This window comes from Balaenoptera acutorostrata, chromosome 3 (genome assembly GCF_949987535.1).
Source record: "Balaenoptera acutorostrata chromosome 3, mBalAcu1.1, whole genome shotgun sequence".
Taxonomy (NCBI): Eukaryota; Metazoa; Chordata; class Mammalia; order Artiodactyla; family Balaenopteridae; genus Balaenoptera; species Balaenoptera acutorostrata.
Window position 1 is genome coordinate 102,409,380 of NC_080066.1, and position 15,590 is coordinate 102,424,969.

The 15,590-nt window shown below is 39.9% G+C and overlaps 1 protein-coding gene across 2 annotated transcripts in view; it reads right to left on the reverse strand.

Moving 5' to 3' along the window:
* Positions 1 to 15,590, reverse strand: part of FMN1 (formin 1) — a 425,289-nt gene that overhangs the window by 181,667 nt on the left and 228,032 nt on the right. For both annotated transcript variants that reach the window (XM_057542902.1, XM_057542903.1), the window contains one exon: positions 1,142 to 1,229. In XM_057542902.1, coding sequence (XP_057398885.1) covers positions 1,142 to 1,229 — 88 coding nt within the window. The remainder of the gene's footprint in view (positions 1 to 1,141; positions 1,230 to 15,590) is intronic.

Consider the following 15,590-nt stretch of genomic DNA (forward strand, 5'->3'; position numbering starts at 1 on the left):
GAGAGACACCAGATATTATGTATCTCTTGATAGAGTATACAATAGCATCTGTGAAGTACTCTTCCCCCACTCAGATTAACTCTCTAGATCAAACTAAGAGTTTGCGGGAACCATAGGGGACAGAAGAACATAATAAAAACCAGGCAACGCAAACAGGAAAATCTAAAATGTGGGAAACTCCACAGAATATTCTTCTTTTTTGAAGAAACTGGCTTCTTCAAAAAAAATAATTATGAAAAAAAACAAAAATAGAGGACAGAAACCTCTAGATCAAAAGAAACCCCTGAGAGGGGACTTCCCTGGTGGCGCAGTGGTTAAGAATCTGCCTGCCAATGCAGGGGACACGGGTTCGATCCCTGGTCTGGGAAAGTCCCACTTCCTGCGGAGCAACTAAGCCCGTGTGCCACAGCTACTGAGCTTGCGCTCTAGAGCCCACGCACTGCAACTACTGAGCCCACGCACCACAACTACTGAAGCTTGCGAGCTCTAGGACCCGCGTGCTGCAACTACTGAGCCCATGTGCTGCAACTACTGAAGCCCGTGTGCTGCAACTACTGAAGCCCGCGTGCCTAGAGCCCATGCTCCGAAACAAGAGAAGCCACCACAGTGAGAAGCTCACGCACCTCAACGAATAGGAGCCCCCGCTCACCGCAACTAGAGAAAAGTCGGCGCGCAGCAGCGAAGACCCAATGCAGCCAAAAAAAAAGAAACCCCTGGGAGATGGACACATCTGAGGCAATGCGTGAAATCTGTTTGGATCCTCATTCAAACTAACTGTAAATGAATGGACGAATTTACAATCAGTGATATTAGAACTACATACTTGATGACACTGAGAAATTATTGCAAATGTTTTTAAATGCATGATGATGGCACTGGAGTTACACTTAAAGTATCCATATCTTTTCGTGGTGTGTTACCATTTTAAAGGATGAATAATAAAATGTCTGAGATTTGCTTCATAGTAATCTAATAGAAGGAGGGTGCTTTAGATGAAACAAGAGTGGATTAATGGTTTTGTAGCTAGCTACAGGGTACACGGGATTCACCGCGGCATTCTCATTTTGTATATGTTTGATATTTTTCACAATAAAAGCTGGAAAATTTTAAAGTTGGAAAAAAAACGATGAAAAAGACTTACCCTGCTGGATATCCTTCATTTCTAAATGCAAACTAGATATCAAGATTCCCACAGTTTGAGATCGTTTTCCATCCAATAACTTGATGATCTGGAATTTTAAAAAATTAACACAAGCTCAAACAACCAGGCAATCTTTCAGAAGCATTCCGAAAACCTTCATAGTTTTAGATAGTCTGGTAAACTAAACTGATGCTACAGTCACTCTATTTTAATACTTTAATTTGAATATAACTTATCCACAAGTATAGATATTTTAGAAAATAAAGGAAAAACACCACCCTAAATTCCACCAATCTAATATGAGCACTCAAATCTTTATTTTACTCTGATCTTTTTTATTCAAACACATCTTAACTAAGTTGTAATTGCAACACATGTACAAGTTTTTATCCAACTTTTCCACTTATCATTGGCCTGTTTCCACGTTGGACTTCGTAAGTCACTTCACAGCCTCTAGCCTCCTTGGCTGCAGGATCATCTGCTGAGTGGTTTAGGGGAAAGATCATTGAGATCTCGATTCCGCTGTTTACCAGTGATATGGCCTCGGAAAAGTGACTTAATCTCTAGGAATTCAACTTTTTCATCATGAAGTAGGGCTGACCGTACTTACTTCGTACATTTATTCTAGAAATTAAATGGCATAATATAGGTAAAGCACCTAAAACAGTTCCTGACACAGACTTATTATTTAAATAAAATTGCCCTAGTCAGGAGGGTTAGGTTGCTTTGTATTTGTGCTATGATTAATATAAATAATACTTTGTACATACAGATTTAATTTGAAACTATTTAGAAGTGGTCTTTTATAGTAATATATGTATACAGAAACTTTTATAATCTTTTTAGAAACTCCAGATACTTCATTGCCAATAATTTCAACCCCTATGAATACTCCATGGAGAGCTCATCACAGTTTTGTCTCTCTCTAAACCAAATCAGCTCCAAAGAATGTATTGCACAGTGGCCACTAAGGGAAAAAAATTATCTTTTTTTTCTCTTGTGGCAGGGCTACAAAAATCAATAGGAAATATGCATAAAACATCACCAAATCTTATGTTTTTAATGTACTTTTCTGGGTAAAATACAAACTAAAGAGCTATGCTTCCTCTCCCACCTATGTACACACAAACTTACCAAAAATGTAGTGAAGACAAGATTAAACAGTAACAGCTACATTTATATTGGTACTAACTAGCTGAGTTGCTTGCTGGTTGAACAATAAGGGATAACAGGAGCTTGCTCCAACCAAGACTGTCTATTTGTCCACCTGTCTAATTACCTATTGATTGATGCTGAATCAATTCTCGCCAGCCCTTTATCTTTCTCTGCTCAGCATGGCTACTCTTATCTTACTGTTAGGCCGAAAGTACAGTAAACACTAAGCTTTCATCAAGATAAAAGGAAAATCTGATTTTCAGCCTAATGTGTTTAATCATTTCAACATTAGCCTTAAAGAAAGATTCTTGGAGGATACAGAATTGCAGTTTTTAAAAGAAATAAAGAAGGTACTTTGGTATTTTTATTTCTTTTTTATACGAAAGCAAAGGAACAAGATATTATGTATATCAAATATCTTCTTAAAAAATGCAATTTCTAGCTTTTTCTTAGAGAACACAAATTTAAAGTGAAATGATTTTTAAAGTCCAATACAAAATTAAGAAAAACCTACCGAAGCTTCGTGTAAATATTCAGACATGCATTCATTCATTAACAAATATCTGCTGTGCATCTGTTACATGCCTGGCACTGCTCTGGACTCATGCTCTTGACGTCATAAATTTTGTAGAATTTAATGATTTAAAATTGCTGAGAAGAACTAAAAAGGTGAATAAAACCATGACCTGAACTAACTGCAAAGCAAATTCAAAGTAAGAAAAGCTTTGGGAATTGACTAGATTTATCCTTAAAAGACCAAGATAGTGACTGAGATACAAGCTTGGTCGTGGCATACACATCAACGTCAAGGAGACAGGCACAGGAATCAAATTTATGACAAGAGGACAACTAGGTTGCAAAAATGTCTTCAAACCAATATTCACCATGCTATCCAGTTAAGGTTCTGAAAACCCTGGGTAACACATTCTACCTACAGAAAAAACAAGGTTCAAATTCAAGGTTTTCTAATAGCTAATTAAAACAAAGCAAGAGAGTAACCACAAGAGAACAGAGAGAGAGGGAGGGACTGAAATTGAGATTGAGGTTCTGTCTGTCATTGGATAAAAGCAAGCAGCCATCATCAAAAAGTCTACAAACAATAAATGCTGGAGAGGGTGTGAAGAAAAGGGAACCCTCTTACACTGTTGGTAGGTATGCAAATTGGTACAGCCACTATGGAGAACAGTATGGAGGTTCCTTAAAACAAAAACTAAAAATAGAACTACCATATGGCCCAGCAACCCCACTCCTGGGCATATATCTGGAGAAAACCATACTTCGAAAAGATACATACACCCCAATGTTCATTGCAGCACTATTCACAGTAGCCAAGACATGGAAGCAACCTAAGTGTCCACTGACAGAGGAATGGATAAAGAAGATGTGGTACATATATACAATGGAATATTACTCAGCCATAAAAAAGAATGAAATTCTACCATTTGCAGCAACATGGATGGACCTAGAGATTACCATACTAAGTGAAGTAAGTCAGACAGAGAAAGACAACATATATCGCTTATATGTAGAATCTAAAATGATACAAATGAACTTATTTACAAAACAGACATGGACTCACAGACTTCGGAAACAAACTTATGGTCACCAAAGGGGAAAGGTCGGGGGAAAGGATAAATTAGGAGCTTGGGGTTAACATATACACACTACTATATATAAAATAGATAACCAACAGGGACCTACTGTATAGAACAGGGAACTCTACTCACTATTCCATAATAACCTATGTGGGAAAAGAATCTGAAAAAGAATGGATATATGTGTATGTATAACTGAATCACTTTGCTGTACACCTGATACTAACACAATATTGTAAATCAACTATACTCCACTATAAAATAAATATTAAAAAAAAACAAAAAATAAAAACAAAAACAAGCAAATCCATCCCCACTTCATTGTTCAACCAGGCTGCCCTGTGGAAAGGATGTTACCATCCTTGCAATTCTGTTTAATAACCTGGCACGGCAAGTGTTTGGAAAGAAAGTGTCTGTTACCTTCGGCTGGACTGAGACCTTAAGAGTTTTCTGAAATGCAGTGCTACTTCCTAAAAAGGGGGTAGGCAGTGCTCAAGTCAGAGCATTTGTATTCTCTTCCCTATTTGTGTCAAATTCTCTGTCTACCTCTAACTAGACCTTTAAAAATAGTCTCTCTTCAATTGTGGAATAACACCAGGTTTCTCAAAACCAGCTAAAATGGTAGGAACACAACGGACACGGAATGGATATATGCCCTAAGCCCTCGTTTCTTTTGTTTTCATGACTGAAAGGTTTAATTTTTTTCTTTTACTAGAGTAAAAAAAAGAGAGAGAGAGAGAGAGAAAGGAAAACATGAAATCTACCATATTAACAACATTTTAAATGTACAGTACATCACTGTTAACTATATGCACACTGTTGTACAGCAGATGTCTAGAAGTTTTTCATCCTACATGACGGAAACTCTATACCCCTTGAACAGCTATACTCCATTTCCTTCTCCCCCCCAGCCCCTGGGCAGCTTTCTGCTTCTACAAGTTTGACTGCTTTAGATACCTCATGTAAACAGAATCATGCAGTATTTGTCCTTTTGTGACTGGCTGATTTCACTTAGAATAACATTTTCAAGGTTCATACATGTTGTAGTATGTGATAGAATCTCCTTCCTAAGGCTGAATAATATTCCATTGTGTTTGTGTGTATATATATATGTGCGCGTATACATATGTGTATATATGTATTCCATTGTGTGTGTATGTGTGTATATATGTGCGTATTGTATGTGTGTGCATATATATAAATATATCCACCAATGAACATTTAGCTTATTTCTACTTCTTAGCTATTGTGAATAATGCTGCAGTGAACAGGGGAGTGCAAATATCTCTTTGAGATCTTGTTTTCAATTCTTTTGGATAAATACCTAGAAGTGGGATTGCTGGATAATGTGGTAGTTCTATTTTGCTAATTTCTCAGCATCTTTACCAACACTTGTTATGTTTTTGTTTTTGATAACAGCCATCCTGCTAGGTGTGGTTTTGATTTGCGTTTCCCTGATGTTAGTGATGTTGAACATCCTTTCATATACCTGTTGGCCATTTGTAGGTCTTCTTTGGAGAAATGTCTATACATGTCCTTGCCCATTTTTAAATCAGGTTTATAAAAACTGAGTTGTAGGAGTTTCTTACATATTTTGAGATACTAACCCTTTATCAGACATACGGTTTGCAAATATTTTCTCCCATTCCGTATATATCCTTTTCATTCTGTTGATTGTTTCTTTTGCTGTGTAGATGCGTCTTAATTTGATATAGTTCCACTCGTCTATTTTTGTTTTTGTTGCCTGTGGTTTGGTGTCATTTCCAGGAAATAACTAGCAAGACCAATGTTATGAAGCTTTTCTCATGTTTTCTCACAGGAATTTTACACTTTCAGATCTTACATTTAAGTCTTGAGTCTATTTTGAATTGATTTTTGTTTATGCTGAAAGATAACAGTCCAATTTCATTCTTTTGCATTTGGATATCCAGTTTTCCCTGCACCATTTGTTGAAGAGACTATCCTTTCCCCATTTTTTAGCCTTGGCACTCTTGTTGATGATCATTTGACCACATTCGTGTGGGTTTATTTCTGAGCTCTCTCCTCTGTTCTGCTGGTCTGTGTCTGTCTTTATACCAGTACCATCCTGTTTTGCACACTGTACAACAGGCATACCTCGGAGATACTGCAGGTTTGGCCCCAGATCACTGCAATAAAGTGAATATCGCAATAAAGTGAGTCACACAGATTTTTTGCTTCCCAATGCACATAAAAATTATGTTTACACTATACTGTAGTCTATTAAATGTGCAAGAGTATTATGTCTAAAAAAGCAATGTATATACCTTAATTAAAAATAGTTTATTACTAAAAAATGCTATCACTTGAGCCCTTCAGCAGGTGGTAATATTTTTGTTGGTGGAGGGTCTTGCCTCAGTGTTGATGGCTTCTGACCGGTCACGGTGGTGGTTGCTGAAGGTTGGGGTGGCTATGGCAATTTCTTAAAATAAGACAGGAATAAAGTCTGCCACATCCATTGACTCTTCCTTTCACAGACAACTTCTCTGCAGCTGGCAGTGCTGTCTGATAGCACTTTACCCAGAGTAGAACTTCTTTCAAAATTGGAGTCAATCCTCTCAAACCATGCTGCTGCTTTGGCAACTAAGTTTGTGTCATATTGCAAATCCTTTGCTGTCATGTCAATAGTCTTCACAGCATCTTCACCGGGAGTAGACTCCATCTCAAGAAACCACTTTCTTTGCTCATCCAGAAGAAGCAACTCCTCACCTGTTCAAGTTTTATCATGAGATTGCAGCCATTCAGTCACCTTTTCTGGCTCCATTTCTAATTCTAGTTCTCCTGCAATTTCCACCACATCTGCAGTGACTTCCTCAAAGTTATCCATGAGGGTTGAAATCAACTTCTGACAAACTCCTGCTCATGTTGCTATTGTGACCTCTTAGCATGAGTCACCAATGTTCTTAATAGCATCTAGAATGGTGAATCTTTTCCAGAAGGTTTTCAATTGACTTTGCCCAGATCCATCAGAGGAATCACTATCTATGGCAGCTATAGCCTTACAAAATGTATCCCTTAAAGAATAAGACTTGAAAGTCAAAATTACTCCTTGATGCATGGGCTGCAGAATGGGTGTTGTGTTAGCAGGCATGAAAACAACATGAATCTCATTGTACATTTCCATCGGAGCTCTTGGGTGACCAGGTGCATTGTCGATGAGCAGTAATATTTTGAAAGGAATCTTTTTCCTGAGCAGTAGGTCCCAAACGTGGGCTTAAAATATTCAGTAAACCATGTTGTAAACAGATGTGCTGTGATCCAGGCTTTGTTGTCCCATTTATAGAGCACAGGAAGAGTAGAATTAGCACAATTCGTAAGGGCCCTAGGATTTTTGGAATGGTGAATAAGCACTGGCTTCAACTTCAAGTCACCAGATGCATTAGCCCCTAACAAGAGAGTCAGCCTGTCCTTTGAAGCTTTGAAGCCAGGCTTGACTTCTCCTTCTCGAGCTATGAAAGTCCTAGATGGAATCTTCTTCCAAGAGAAGGCTATTTCAGCTACACTAGAAATCTGTTTAGTGTAGCCACCTTTATGAATTATCTTAGCTAGATCTTCTGGATAACTTGCTACTTCACCTTGCACTTTCACGTTATAGAGATGGCTTCTTTCCTTAAACTTCATGAACCAACCCCTGCTAGCTTCAAACTCTTCTTCGGCAGCTTCCCCACCTCTCTCAGCCTTCATAGAATTGATGAGAGTTAGGGCCTTGCTCTGGATGAGGCTTTGGCTAAAGGGAATGCTGCAGCTGATTTGATCTAGCTAGACCACTAAAACTTTCACCGTTTCACTTTCTTATCATCTGCGTGTTCACTGGAATAGCACTTTTAATTTCCTCCAAAAATGTTTCTTTTGCATTCGCAACTTGGCTAACTGGTGCAAAAGGCCTTAGCTTTGGGCATATCTCGGCTTTCGACATGCCTTCCTCACTAAGCTTAATCATTTCCAGCTCCTGATTTAAAGTGAGAGATGTGTCAATCTTCCTTTCACTTGAACACTTAGAGGACATTGTGGGGTTCTTAATTGGCCTAATTTCAATATTGTTGAGTCTTAGGCAAGAGGGAGGTCTGAGGAGAGGGAGAGAGATGGGGGAATGGCTGGCTGGTGGAGCAGTCAGAATACACCCAACATTGATTCGGTTCCCCATCTTATGTGGGCGTGGTTCATGGTGTCCCAAAACAATGACAATAGTTACATCAAGGATCACTGATCGCAGATCACCATAACAAATATAATAATAATGAAAAAGTTTGAAATGTTGTGAGAATTACCAAAATTGGACATGAAGTGAGTAATGCTGTTGGGAAAAAAGGCACCAATAGACTTGCTCGACACAGGGCTGCCACAAACCTTCAATATGTAAAAACTGCAGTATCTGCAAAGCACAATAGAACAAGGGTGCCTGTAGTTTGAAAAGCTTCTAATTTAGGAAGTGGAGGACACTACCAAACAAATTATAAGAACAAAAATCAGAAATAAAAAAGGGGTTAAAAAGCCCACAAAGAGTAGAATACATATTTTAAAATAGTCTTAATTCCAATGTGCAAAATGACTAAAAAAAAACAAAAACAAAAACAAACACGGAGGAAAACAACACATTAGACTTAATAAACAGACTCAGTGGGAGTTCAGTCAGCTAAAAAGTCCCGTCCAAGACTTCAGTATATACTCAGATCATTCCTGAGGTCACTTGAGGTTGTATTTCTATAGAATAGACTTATAGAAATGGTTCAAAGAGCATGTCCATTTTACATTCTGATAAACATTGTCAAATTGTTTCTAATAGGTGCCATCAATTTATACTCCTGCCAAGTATTTGAGGGTGACAGTTTTCCTGTTCCCTCACCCACTCTGAGTATTATCAATTTTAAAAATGTTGGTCAATATGATAGGTAAAATGTTTTTTCACTATTTGGCATTTTTAGTGATTTAATAGTAAGGCTAACCATCTGATTACTGGTCGCATGGTCTTGTGAACTGTCTTTGTATCCTTTTTGCTGTTTTCCAATGACTATCTATTGGGCTGGTTCAATGTAAAGAAATTTAAATAATGACATAGCTGAACAGCAGGAAGAGAGACTTACACAGAGATTGCTGTGGATAAGAGGCATTTTCTAAGGGAAGAAGGGGGAAGCGAACTACCTTTTACCGCGCCCCTACTAAGGTTTTATGCGCCTCTGCACACGAGCCAATCCAAGTGGAGAGCTGTGAATTGGGGGCAGTGAGCACCATGATATTGTAAACTTTTATTCCTTTAGTGGCCCCCTGTGGATTTCCAGAAAGGTAACAATACTATAGGCTCAGGAGTCCTGTAGAGTCAGTGCAGTCACCTCACTGCTAGGGCGTTAAAGCAAGGGGCACAGAACTAGAAGGACACTTTGTTCTAACCCAATTCTCCTTTCTGATATTTGTGATCAAATGTCATTACTTCTTACCCAGATTTTTACCTATTATCTGAGGCATTTACCTTCACAGCAGAGTAGGTAGGAAGAAAACATCGAGGAAAAAAGACAAGATTGAGAAAACTGATGGAGAGAACAAACAAGGAAAAGAAAGAGGGAGGACAAAGTTTTGTGGGTTTTTTTTTAAGATGTTCAGTTAGTTATCAACCAATAATTATTACACTGCTTTTAAAATATTCTTTTTTAGAATCACGGTCAAGTTTCAAATAACCAGATGCAATTTATGGAGAACCTTCCACTAACTGAAAATTCCTCTTGTTTTTCTTTTATTGTATCATACTCATTCTTGCTAAGCTAACTTCTAGACAGATAAAGTCAACTTCAAAATTCCTCTCTGAAGAGAAAGAAAATATGAGAGGAAGATAAACTAATCTTGGGTATTCTTCCCAAGTCACTAGCTTCTCTAAAATATCATGGGCTTGAAAGAAATCGCAATCAACTATACCTTCCCTATTTGCATTACTGAACAGTGAAGACTGGCAATCGTAATGATTATCTGGAAAACTTTTAGAATCCTAAATTGCCTGAGGCTGTCAGATATATAATAGCCTGCCTTTTTTATAGTAGGCACTTTTCTATTGAATACATTTAAAAAATAACTACGGGACTTTAAATACAAAAAACCCCATAACATATCAAATCATTTATTAACTAAAAATTTAATTAATCAGCACCAACCCATTCTTTAAGCATTCTGGTTGTTATTATCCTGTGTTATTTTAACAAATTTTTAAAGTTGTCTGGCCCAAGTCAAAGGTTCCCAGCAATGTAACAATCCAAGTAGAAATACAAATAAAACTAAGAACCAGAGCCATAAATACAACGGTCCTGCCCTCTAGCTTTTAGCTTGAGCCTTCTGAGCTGTCATATTCCCTTGACCAGCTATGGAAAGTGACAGGCATCATCTGGTGACTAGTCGTTAAGATAAAAATCAGGAGACCAGCCTTCTATTCTATTCTAAAAATCTGGAGACCAGCCCTGACTATCATCCCACACCAATGCTGAGACACAGTCAGTCCAATTCAGCAACACTCACAATATGCAAACTCCGATGTTGGTGCACTGCAGGGCTATAAAGATTAAAAATAACATATAGGGCTTCCCTGGTGGCGCAGTGGTTGAGAATCTGCCTGCTAATGCAGGGGACACGGGTTCGAGCCCTGGTCTGGGAAGATCCCACATGCCACGGAGCAACTGGGCCCGTGAGCCACAACTACTGAGCCTGCGCATCTGGAGCTTGTGCTCCACAACAAGAGAGGCCGCGATAGTGAGAGGCCCGCGCACCGCGATGAAGAGTGGCCCTCGCTTGCCGCAACTAGAGAAAGCCCTTGCACAGAAACGAAGACCCAACACAGCCAAAAATAAATGAATAAATAAATAAATAATAAAAATAAAGGAATTCCTTTAAAAAAAAAATAATAACATATATATATACACACACACACAAACACATACACGTATGTATATATATGTACATATATATATACATCCTTGTTCAATGGGAGTTCAAAGACTGGTTTATTTATATGAGAGAAACTCACATAAATAAGTCTGACATAAGGGAGCTATTTACAGGGATCAGCTAACATGAAGAGTTTCTAATTGTTCTTAGGTATATGATACCTAAAAAAATGCCAGGACTCATTGAAAGTGGGGATTTTAAGTGAAATGGCTGTTTTGGGCAGAGTCTTCCTCTGGGTAACCTGAAAGCATTTCCAGAAGCGTTACACTCAGTGCCTTTTTCCTGAAACAAAAGTCCAGGTCTCACCTCTGGAAAACCTCTCCACGAGGGAGAGTTGAGAGATGAGAAGCTCTGTAGACCAGGACCTGCAACCAACACTGTAACCTAAGCTCCCCTTAGCCACGCAGAAAGGGCTCCTTCCATGCCACGTGGCCACTGGGGTGAAGGTTCTGCATTAGGCATTACGACCAGCCAGCAGGAGGGGCTTTCACACTGCAGACCCTCAGGCCAGTCCTCCACATTTGACTGCTGGATATTGGTAGGATTCCTGACTTTATTAGCCCATAGCTTCATAATGTGAATGTCAAATTCATGGTTTTCCACGTGGATGTGGAACAGGTAGGCAGAATTATGCCTTGAAGCTCTCAATGTGACCTCCTTCCAAGTGGGTCCGGGGAATAAAATGCCCATTTCAGGCTGTTCGAGAAAGATATTTCAGAAAACATTTATGAGAGAGTATGAGTACTTATAAAAGTTTGCTCATCTACTGAATATTCTGCTTTAAGTGGATTTTGGAATGACTTAGCTGTTAGCGTTGAAGAAACCTGCAGATGTTGCCTGACTTACCCTTTTCCTTTGGAATGGCCCAGATATTTAAGGATGGACCTTACTTTAGAAGAAAGCTCACACTTTAAGAAATTATTACAGTTACAGGCATATAACAGACACATATTTATAGCCATTTTCCATCAAACAAATAAAACGCAATCCTACCTCAGCTAATTGTAAACACAACCTCAATTTTTCATCCTATTCCTACTCTATGACTGCTCCCCATATCCGTTTTTCATTCTTCTTTGTCTTTAGCTGCATATTACTTGATTTGTTATAATCTTTAAAATCATTTTCTAGTATTAAGTAGCTTTTGGCACTGAAGCGTTTCACTTTATGTCTGACTGGAATCCCTCGTGCTTCCATTCCAAACAATCTTGTTCTGCTCTCAGGGAAGGCAGACAATGGCTGGTCTCACCATCCTCTACACAAAGCCCCTTCATAAACCTCAAGACCATCTTTTTTTTTTTTTTTAAAAAAAAACAAGAGATGCTTTATATCAAAGCCTTAAAAATCAGCTTCTGAGAAGCATTAGCAAGCCCTCAGTTTATCTTGGTCCTATCTGGAGTCAGCTGAACTTGGCAACACATGGCCTTCTCCTAGGTATAATTACAGTCTGGAGGAGAATGCAATTTGTGCAGCATTCCACTGACCTACAAGCTGACCTTGTGCAGGGGCAAATTCACAGGTTGTGTGAAACCCTATTAGACATGCCTAGTTTAAGGCAAAGCCTTTCCAGACCCCCGCCGCATGCTAGGATTAGGGCCTGTCACACATGCGCACTATTACATCGCCTAAGGACCTCTCACCATGCCTTCCAGAGAGGGGAAGGCAGGCCCACACCCCACCCTGTCTAAACCTGCACCTTGAGCCCGTGCATCCAAATCATTATTATTTCTTACATATGTGGATTTTTAGAAAAATCTGCCTCGTTGAATAAGAATGAAGACAGGAATGGGAAGACAGATTTGCTCCAGTGGAAAAACCACACCCTGACTGCTCAACTAGAAAAGTCTTGCCAGACAGACCAAGAAAGAATTCCTGCCAGGTCCAGTGGGATTTTCACATCTTCATAAAATCCATATATATCTTTAGCTTTCTGCCTGAGCTTGGCAGACGTGGCCAGAAATAAAAATAAAAATAAATCGTCTGGATAGGCCATGAATGCTGGAGGCATGCTTGGCCAAGTGAGTTCGGCACAGCTACAAAATAAAGAGAATCACAGAAGCCTTCTTCTTCCAGGGAGCCCTCCCTGTCTGAAAAAGAGGAGTCATTTCCACACTTATACCTTAGCTAAACGCCAAACACGTTGAAACCTAAAGCAGATCAGGTGGGTATTCTGTTCTTCGGCTTAGTCCACACATTTGAACTTTCTCAGTTTCAGTCACGGGATTTCCATCTCCAGTGAAGTCGGTTTTATCACAGAGCCTGGGGGACAGGCCCCGTGTCTAGTTAAATACAGCCTTATGTGTTATCACCACTGAACATCTTTCAGTCACTTCGGGCAAATTAAGTACATGTGAAATTTGCTGCCTTTCCCTTCTTCCACCAAAAACAAACAAATAAATGAAGGATCTACATACATGGGTAGATATTTACTTTCGAGACAATGATATATATCAAATCTCCACGGGCAGGACATTTTCGACTGTAGAGAACAAATTAGTACATGGCTTGCCTCTCTCAGGGAGATCAAACAACACAGTGGAGAATACACAGAAAGGAGACAATCTGACTCTCCAAAGCAAAACTCTGAAAAACACTATTTCTATTTTTGTGCCTTCAGACTGGCCATATCTTTTGCTTATGCTTCATATCAACACTCACCAAATTCTACTACTTGGCAAAACTACAGACATTCGGAGGCTGGCATAAAGCACATGTGCTACTGATGACAAGTCAGCTTGCCTCTTTAACAGTAATCCTTTGCATTTCTAAGGCACTAGCTTCCAAACGGACCAAGGTACTTTCACAATGACTGCTGCATTTATCTTGAAGACATTCTCATGCACTAGGTTGAAAAGCAGGTAGAATCCTACGGCGGAGATGTAGAAATTGATGCACCTATCCTAAGGGCTTTAAGCTTGGGTGACTGAGCCGATAATTTCCTCTGGATTCCTCCAAATCACAAATATAAATTAGTATGGAGTCTGAATTTTGGCTGGATTAGAGAGAGCGGTATCTTCTGGGGATGAGATAGGGTATATATCAGGGAACCCCTAGGTTTAATATTTTTACTCTCATTTAACTCTCACCCATTCACATACTCCCCAAATTGGAAATCCTTATTTTATAAGTAATAGAAATCTAATTTGGAAAACAGAGTGTTTCCCAGTGGACATTCCAAGATGTAACGCAAGATGATACACGGTCATGAGGCATGGTAGCCCGTGGACGTAGGCCTTATATGCACCCTCTCCCCACGCCACCACCCCCCCCCCCCAAAATCATGGGAATAAGCAACTGACACAATCCCACTTCACAGCTGTGGCCAGCCTTGTGCCCTCCCTGACACTGCTAATGTGATGGTGACTGGAGAGGAGGCAGGTAAGCAACTACTTTTCCCAGCCAGTACCAAGAGCTAGGGCCAGCTGGAGGGGAGAATAGCAGGACCAAAGTTGGCAGCCATCTTGCTCTCTCCTCAGGGAGAATGAGCGCTCCCTTGGACAGATGCATTTGTTTCTTGGTTGGTGCCCAGGAAAATAAATGCTGACTCAGGTTCCTTGTCCCTTCTTCTCCTGCACTCCACCCCCTGCCGCTCTTTGGCATCACACCCAGAGGAGCTGGTTGGCGGGCTCCACGGTGCCACATTATGAAATGTCACGTGACTCGGTGTAAACGAGCCCTCGCCGCTGATGGCCAGCGTGGGTGGGTACGCTTCTGGGTAGTGGCCTCCATCAACTGGCCTGATAAATGGCGTTAAAATAAGCTTTCCACACGCAGCCTGATATCTGTGCCACCAAATGTTTCAAGGAAAACTAAGCTGCACTGTTCTGTCAAACTGTTAGGTCTGAATCTCTTCCATGGCCTTATTTCTGGGGACACGTAAAATTGCTCAGATGAAATTTACTTTAAGGATTTAGGCTCTTCCCCAAGAAATGTGAAAAGGCAAATTGTCATCCTGTCCGGCGTCTGAGAACATATTTGGCATCCCATTCCCTTACTGATGAGACAGAAAAACCCTTTTATTGCTTTTCGGGCCAGTGAATTCTGTTCAGAAAGCAAATGGGGAGAGAAGGCCACAGCAGGTGAAGGCTGCGGTGGGGCAGGGAGGGAAGGGCACGGTGGGATTGGGGGGCGGGTGTGGGGAGGAGGTACTTCTGCTGGTTTTGGAGTTTTCCTGTTATGTAGAGAACAGACTCCAAAAACAAAATCACATGCGTTTACTCTTGATCAGAGACTCAGGAGAGACATCAGTGCATTCATTGTCCTGTCTGCAGACAGGACCAACACTACTGTCACACCAAGGTACAGACGAGAAACGCCATCCTATGATTTCCTAGTGCTCAAGGCCCCTTAAAGAGTGCTTGCCTTAATAAATATGAAACAATTCTAAAACACTGACAACTAAGCTAGTGAGAAGCAACTAGACAGAGGGCTATACGGCAGAAAAAAAGAAAAAAGAAAAAGAACAGAAGAGTATGAAGATACCAACTTCCAGTGAAACATAAAACAAAAAACAAAACAAATATTCAAGACTCTGACTTTGATGATGTGAATACTAAGCTTTGGTGGTCAGAAAGTGAGAGGAAACAGGGACTCTCTTTGGGACAGATGTTAATGTCAGGACAACCTGGGAAAGCTCAATTCCGTACCTTCAGGTGGTCTCCAGTCATCATGGCTCAACTTTCTCAAAGCCAGGAACTTATTCCATACATGTAACTCGTGCTCTAACAGCAGGGAGAAGAATTTATTTACTCTGTTTTAGG